Here is an 8,340-nt window from a genome sequence, read left to right as displayed (position 1 = left end):
CTCTGTGGTTTTGGAGCCTGTCCTGGAACTAGCTCTTGTAGACCAGGCTGGTCTCGAACTCACAGAGATCCGCCTGCCTCTGCCTCCTGCATGCTGGGATTAAAGGCGTGCGCCACCACCACCTGGCACTCTAAGGACTTTGAAAGGTTCTTCCACGGACATCTACTTCCCTCTAGTGGACACGAAGTTACTGCTCAGCTCTGTATTTAATCGGCTTATGAACTGTTGGTCAACTGGTGTAACAGCAATTTTTACTGAAGTTGAAGTGAGATTTAATTCATTCCCTTTTTCCATAAATATTAAGCAACACTCAGAGCTAAGATCATCAATACTGAAGCCATAACAAACTGCCTACCTTTACAAGGCTTAGGTGACAGTAAGAAAAATAATAAAATGGAAGGGCAGTGGCACCAGAGGTTAAGAAAAATGAATTGGGAGGTTGGAGAGATGGCTCAGCAGCTAAGGGAACTAACTAGCTGCTGTTCCAGGGGGCCAGGATTCTATTACCAGAATCGATACGGTAGCTCCTAGTACCTGGAACTCCAGTTCTAGTGAATGCAAAGCTTCAGCTGGCACCAGGCACACATATGATAGGTACATGCTGGCAAAACACACACATAAAAACAACAGAAAGAAGAATGCTATGGGCAGAAAAAGGTAGGGATAAAGTGTGCTTCTAAGTGGGAATAGGGCCACAGGCTACACCTGAACTACTGACAGGCTCTGGTCACCTTGCAATACACTTAAACTATGTTTTAGAAAGTGTGGGGTAGATGGACAGATGTAGTAGCACATGCCTGTCATCTCAGCACTCAAGAGACAAAGGCCAGCCTGGTCTACACAGTGAGTTCCAGGGCAGCCTGCCAGAGCTACCTTGCCTCAAACAACAAAAATAATTCCAGAAAGATCTTTCTGGGGCTGGAGAGAGGGCTGAGAGATTAAGAGCACTTGATGCTCTTCTGGGTTTGGGGTTTGGTTTCCGGCACCCACATGGTGGCTCACAACCATCTGTTAAGTCCAGCTCCAGGGGATCTAATGTCCTCTTCTTAACTCTGGAGGCACCAGAGACACTACAGTGCACATACATAAAGCAAAACACCCATACACCTAAAACCAAGAAATCTAGCCCTTTTCTGCCCAAAGCATTCTTCTTTCTGTTGTTTTTATCCCAGCACTCAGGAGGCAGAGGCTGGCAGATTTGTGATTTCAAGACCAGTCTGGTCTACTGAGTGAGTTCCAGTCAGAGCTACACAGTGAAACCTGTCTTGAAAAACAAAACATTTGAAAAATTCTTTTAAAGATTTTCCTAATGACTTTCTATGTTGACCGGGGAACATCTCAGAAATAAGGGAAACAGCTGTACTGATCCAAAGAAGCAGAAGACAGAAATGTGCCCTGAACGTACGTCAGCTTCCTATAACCACAGCTAGTATGAACTATGTTGTTTGCTTGTTTGTATTTATTCTATGTGTGTTTTGTCTGCATTAATATCTTTGTACCATGTGCATGCAGTTCCCAACAAGGCCAGCAAAGGGTGGTGGATCTCCTGGGACTGAAGGTACAGATGTTGTGAGCGATCATACGGATGCTGGGACTCGAACCCAGGTCCACTAGATGAACAGTAAATGTTCTTTACCACTGGTCTATCTCTCCAGCCCCCAAGAAGGGGTAAGAGTTAAGCAGTCCCTCAGCTTTACCTTCAGTTTTTGTTCCTGGTTCTGCAGAGCGAGGAATCAAGCCAAGACCCTGTGCAAGCTGGAAAGCGCATCTCCCTTACATTTAGGTTTTAAACTGTTGGAGCATTGGGAGGCCTCGTGCTGCTTCGCCCCAACCCTCCCAGACGTGAATTACACCTTTCTAAACCATATTCACATTCTCTCTGCCACCCACCCACCAGCCTGCCATCGTATCACAATGCTGCACAGTTACCCCTTATCTTAATTAATGGTGACCCCAGCACACAAGAGCAACGATGCAGACAATTCGGGTATAACAACGAGGAGCTATGAAGTGTGAACCTGAAGTGGAGAGATGGAAGCTCTCCATTTAATAGAGTCACAGTTAATGTTACTAACAACTGTAGGAGATTATTACTAACTTCCCACTATGCCTAACTTATGAATGAATCTTTACCGGATATCTATAGGAAAAGAAGCAAAGGGTTTACACAGTGTGGTGACGCCCACAGTGAAGCATCCGCGTGAGCAGAGTGGAGCACCAGGGACTGGTAGGGCAGAGTGTCTACGTAATACCCAAAGCCTCACAACAACAAATGGAGTTACCTCTTCAACCAGCTGGACCCCATAATCCCTCTTAAGCGGCTGGATGGTCACGCCTCTGCCGTTGACAAGCTGGGTTAAGTCGATAGGCTGAGTTGGATCAACTCGCCCTAAATCAATGAGATACTGCAGTCTCCTGAGACTCAAAGGTTGATACTGATGCCTGAAACTGCAAACAGAAACATAACAGTCAGATAACACCAAGTCATCTTCCTGAAACCTCTTCAAATCAACAAGCTTTGCTCTGTGTTTGCCTTCCTAATTTCTGATGGTTTAACATAAACTTATGAGGACAATACAAACACATAAAACGCCAGTGCTTCCTTTGTTCCACTAAAAACAATTTACCTCTCTAAACGTTTACTCCATCCATGCACACAAGGAAATCGTTCACAAAAGTTTAACCCAAAATGACAGACCATAGAATAATAGTCGCTACCATATGCCATATACATATTATGTATGTCCATATATATAAAGATATGGAAAGATACACAAGCCCTTTAAATTGCCAATCAGCTAAGGAATCATGACAGCAAGCATTATCCCTGTTTTGTTGGTCCAGCAGAACAACTGGGCTTGTATGCTTGCCTAAGAGCACGCGTGTACGTGTGTGCACACGCATATACAAAATCTAGATTAAGTTTCATTACTGAAAATTATTCAGAGGAACAGTATCACAAATTTAAGTAAGTATCTACCAAACTATTTATTTATGCAATCCTTGGTGGAAATAAGGGATTTGTACTTCCAAAGCAAAACATCCTTACCTATGTCCTTCATTAAATCCGTATTTTGGGATCCGGATGTAAAATGGAGTCTGCCCTCCCTCGAAACCCAGCCGGGGCCGAGTTCCTCTCTGCCTTTCTCCTTTGTGGCCTCTGCCACATTTCCTCCCTCTCCTCCGGTCTCGTGGACGTCTTTCCTATAAGGAAAAGTGAGTGACAAGACCTTCAGATACATTTCTGACAACTGTTTCCCCTCACACATATTCCTTTCTGACGCCCGGTAGGCAGCCAAGCAGTCCTAGTTCAGGTACCGTGTGCCCAGCACCGCTCAGGCTACTCAGTCATCTACCACACCGCTCACTGAACGTAGCTAATTCTAATAACCAAAACGCAGAGCCAAGTTCTAAGGATGGGAGAAACAAGCTCTAAAATGAGCTAGCTCCCTGGCTAGTCAGCTTGTGCTGGCCTGCAGTGACAGCTACTTGGAACGCTGAGGCAGGAGGATTCAAAGTTCAAGGCCTGCCTGAGCGACACAAGTTTAAGGGCAGCACTCCCAATTTACTAAGACTGTGTCTCTGAATAAATGATTTAAAAAACAGGAAAGGGGTTGGGGGTAGTGCGCTTGACTAGGCATGCCCAGGGCCTAAATTTAGTCCTCAGTAGAAAAGCGGCAGGATCAAAAAATATCCTAGAACTGAGCAGCCAAGACTTGAGCGATATTGTTTTATGTTTAATTAATCGTAAATGTGTAACTGTATCATATATGGCTAAGGAAAACTCCATTTTGTGCTAGACACCCATTCTTAATTCCTAAAAGATAAACTCGTGGCAACTTGGACTCCTCGTCTCCCTCCCCAGAATTGCAAAACTGTTGTAAAGTTGATTAACCGCTTGCTTTGGTTTCTGTAAACTCCCTATTTAGCGAAGAGGGAGGCAGTATCTCACGAGGGCGTGAGTCCCACGGAAATGCTCCCATTGAAACGCAGAAAAGCTCTTAAAGGAGGGTTTTAAACCCCACCTCCCTTTAAGCTGGGTCTCAGTTAGAAATCTGACCACGGGAACTGATAGCTGCAGCTTAAAATAAAAACTGTGGCTGAGAACTGGATAGCGTCGGGTGGTCTTTCGATGTTTTCTAACTCCGTAACAATGTCGTCCCTTTAATTTACTTTGTCACCTCCCCAAAGCAACAAACTGAGTGACAATAAAAGGCGACGGACAACAGCTTTTCTAGTGCCGCGGGCTGCACGCGAGACAGCTGAAGTGACAGGCACTTTTTACTAAAGGACTTCGGTTTAGATGCAATCTGGGGCGAATCGTTCTGGAGCTCCGAGAGTGTGCCGCTATGCACACTTAGCATCTTTGTGCATTTAAGTGCGAGCCTTGGTAATTCGGGGAGCACGCGGGAATGGTCGGAGCCCGGGAAACCCACACGCGTCCTTCACCCCGGGTCGCGACGCAGTCCCATGACTCCCCGTACCGCCGCCATCCGTTTACCCGTTGTCTGGAGTCGGGGTTGGGCTTCAGGTTGGCCAGGCTCACTCGCGGCAGGGACCGGAGCAGGTCCAGGCTGGCCCCGCAGCCCCGCGCCCCGCCAGCCATGACCCACGCTCTTCCCAAGGGCGCCCCGGGAGGCAGCGCGGCTCGGCGTGGCTTTACGGCCCCACCCCGCCCCTGTCGCACGGCAGCGCGCCGGCGTCGGCGGAATCCGGAATCTCGCTTCCGGCTTCCGGCTTCCGGGTTTAGTGGGAAACTGGGCTGGTTTGAGTGTTTGGAGTGTCCTCAATTCTTAGGCTTCGGTACCACGTTCTGAACGAAATACGTTCGCTTACACCCTGAAAGGACTAGGGACGCTGTGTATTAGAAGGTCTTTTGAGTTGAAATTTGTCTTTGGGCTTTTTAAAGTGGCGTCTCATAGAGCGAAGAGTAATCCAAAATAATGTTAGCAGTTTCTAGCTTTGGGGCTTTGGCAAAACAACTATTACAACGTCTGCCTCATCTTTCTTTCCTGACTGTTACTGAATTGCTAACTTGAGCGATATATCACAGTTAATGACGGGGGCCATACTGAGTGCCTTTGTACCAGAAACCACGTTGAGTTAGCTTTCCAGGATTCAAGCCAATCAATCAGATTGACTCGTTCTCACAACAAGCAGCAAAGCCAGGATTCAAAGTTAATGATCTTACATTGCCAAACATATTTGACTCCAAAACTAAATGATTTTAAATGTTTGCCTTAATACAAGTAATATAGAAAAGAATGTGTTCCTTTTGGTATTATTTTGCCGTTTCACTATCTTGCAGAAGATTTGCTCCTGCTAGCGCTTACTAACAAGCATATTGCTAAAGTGTAATGGGCAGTTGTTTCTAAATCTAATCACCTTTTTGAAGTTACTGTAAAAGGCTTTGGGGGGGAGGGGTTTTTTTTGTTTGTTTGTTTGTTTTGTTTTGTTTTGTTTTGTTTTGTTTTGTTTTGATGTGTATGTGTAACTTTGAGAACTGGCGGAGGCCAGAACAGGACTTCCAGTCTTCTGGAATTGGAATATAGGTGGTTGCCCCAAACCAAATGCAGGTCCTCTGAAACAGTAGTAAATACTGCCGGGCGGTGGTGGCGCACGCCTTTAATCCCAGCACTCGGGAGGCAGAGGCAGGCGGATCTCTGTGAGTTCGAGGCCAGCCTGGTCTACAAGAGCTAGTTCCAGGACAGGCTCCAAAACCACAGAGAAATCCTGTCTCGAAAAACCACACAAAAAATAAAAAATAAAAAAGTAGTAAATACTACACCTCTAAGCCCTCTTGCCAACCTCCAAATCAACTGTAAAACAGCTACATAAACAAGTTACTTTCATGCCGTTAAACAATGAGCAAGGCCCTAGCTGAGGAAGTCTAAATATTGCTCTCAGCTTGATTGTTAAAGACCCCTGGAGTTGGGAGACTCTCACTCAAGTCTAGGGATAACTCAACCCCCCAAGAACTCACAAGAGACCATCCTTGCTGTAATCAAATGAGGTTTATTGACAGGAACCAGCTCGCTTGGACTGAGACTCATACCCCACACAGGGGTAGAGGAGTTCGACCCCAAGTAGCTGGGAGAAGGGGTATTTAAGGGAAGAAACCACAACCCAAAGGGGGTAGGAAGGGCGTCATTGGAAGATTCTGAAAATACCAGTGATAATCTCAAGGGGGTAACTCCCCATTTCCCAAGATTGTTCTCAAGATTATAATCTAATTTTGTGGTCAGCCAGCTCCTGGAACAGTCATGGAACCAGCTAATCTAGATTTTTGGCTCTACTCTTCCTGCTAGGGGATCTGGATTTATCCTGGTCTTTCTCTTTCACAAGTAGCACAGAATATAAACCTAAGAATTAACAAAAAAAATTATACAAAATTAAACAGAGAAAACTGAAAGGTTTCTGATGATTCAAAAAGTCCAGATCAGACAAGATTAAAAAACAGATAAATGCAGGTTTATTGAGCATTGCCCCAGGAAAGGTTCACCAGTCCCAAAGAACAGAGCCAAGGAAGTCACACCAGAGCTAAGGCAGGGCAGTTTTATAGACCTTAGACAAGGAGTGATAGCCAGGTGCTGGAAATGCCCCAGTAAGGTTAAAAGCCAAGCCCCTGGCAGGCACTTGGGTGGGCTGGTCCTGTCAGGAAGGCTGGTTGTATCATCAGATGCCAGAAATATGGAACTGGGCTCTTGGTACCATTCCTCAGTTGAGAGTTTTCTCAGAATGGGCCAGATTGGAGAAAGTGGGGCAGATGGGGTTTCCCATCTTGTGCAGGGGTGAGCAGGGTTTCCAGCCAAGCAGAAGTTATCATCAAAGTGAAAAGGCAACCTATGGAGTAGTAGAAAAATCTTTGCCATTTAGACTACAAACAACTACAACTATTAAACATAAGGAAGCCTGCCAAGCAATGAATGGGTTAATAAATTGAACAGATAATTCTTAAATGAAGGCTCACAAATGACCGATATGTATTTTTATTTTTTTAGAACAGGGTCCTACTGGGTAGCTCTGGCTTGCTTGGGACTTTATATGTAGACCGGGCTGGCTTTGACCTCACAGAAATACCCCTTGTCACTGCTTCCAGAATTCTGGGATCAAAGTTGTATGCCACCACGCCCACCTTCCGCAGCATTTTTACAGTGTATATTTTACCTTCTAACTTTGTCCTCATTTGCCTATTTCCGCTAGAGAATAACCTGTTACTTTAGAACAGAAGTAATTTATACTTTTCGTCTAAAAAAAAAAAGCATTTTTAACCTACTTTAGAAAAAATACTTCATTAACTTTAACTTTTCTATCTCAGCTTCCCTTTCTTACTTGATGGATATTGTGGGGTTTTTTTTCACAAAATATAGAAAATACTTATTTTTAACAAAATGAAGTAGCTTCCACTGAAAACAAAGGAAGCTGAATGTGAGACAGTGAACACATACATTCTACCCTAACTATCCAATTATAAATCAAACATTTTAACAGTCCTGAAAACAATAAGCTTTAATTAACCAACTAGGTTTTAAGTTTTATTATAGCAGGCATTTAGAAGTAACTATTAACAGTTTACATTCAGATGCAAGTTTGACATCATATATTTCCTTTACTTCTAACTAGATTGTTTATACATACTAGTCATTTAAAAATAATTTTACCTATATTATTTAGTTGTTCTTTAAACATGAAAGTGTAGGAGGAGGGCCTGCTTGTTTGTCCTGGCCACCCAGAACCAAAATAACCACACAGAATCTGTATTATATCACTGCTTGGCCCAGTAGCTCTAACTTCTTATTGGCTAATTCTTACATCTTAATTTAACCCATCTCTGTTAATCTGTGCATCACCTCGAGGTCATGGCCTACCAGCCAAGTTCCAGCACATCTATCTCCAGCGTCAGATCCATGGCGTCTCCTCATTCTGCCCTTCTTTACATTTTTAAATGAACTACACAATCACAATACCCCAATCAAGAGCAGAAATATATATATATATATACACACAATATAACAAAACTAGCCTTAAATTTGTATCAATAAACCAAGATCCATATCAATGTAAAGCTCTATAGCATATCTATATCAAATACGTTGTAAATGAAAAGTACATTTTGTGACAGGCCATGCCTACCAGAAGATCAGAAGACCAGGCAGGCTGCCCTTGCACCTTCCCCACTCTCTCTGTCCCCCAGATGCAATCCCCAGAGTTGCCCTAAGCAGACCATCCTTCTTGGCCTCCCCTCCCCTTGATGTGGGAATGATTTCTTATTAATAAAGAAACTGCCTAGGCCCATTTCATAGGCCAACCCTTAGGTAGGCGGGGAAAACAGAACAGGAT

At 44.2% G+C, this 8,340-nt stretch overlaps 1 protein-coding gene across 1 annotated transcript in view; it reads right to left on the bottom strand.

Moving 5' to 3' along the window:
- Positions 1 to 4,658, bottom strand: part of Mrpl15 (mitochondrial ribosomal protein L15) — an 8,269-nt gene extending 3,611 nt beyond the window's left edge. Inside the window, exons 1-3 of the mRNA XM_005362257.2 lie at positions 4,502 to 4,658; positions 3,050 to 3,204; positions 2,283 to 2,448 (exon numbers count right to left, since the gene is read on the bottom strand). Coding sequence (XP_005362314.1) covers positions 2,283 to 2,448; positions 3,050 to 3,204; positions 4,502 to 4,606 — 426 coding nt within the window. The 5' untranslated portion in view covers positions 4,607 to 4,658. The remainder of the gene's footprint in view (positions 1 to 2,282; positions 2,449 to 3,049; positions 3,205 to 4,501) is intronic.
- Between the last annotated feature and the right edge of the window lie 3,682 nt (positions 4,659 to 8,340).

Source organism: Microtus ochrogaster, linkage group LG5 (assembly GCF_000317375.1).
Source record: "Microtus ochrogaster isolate Prairie Vole_2 linkage group LG5, MicOch1.0, whole genome shotgun sequence".
Lineage (NCBI taxonomy): Eukaryota > Metazoa > Chordata > Mammalia > Rodentia > Cricetidae > Microtus > Microtus ochrogaster.
Note: the sequence above shows the minus strand (reverse complement) of the source record. Positions and strands in the feature narration are given on the sequence as shown.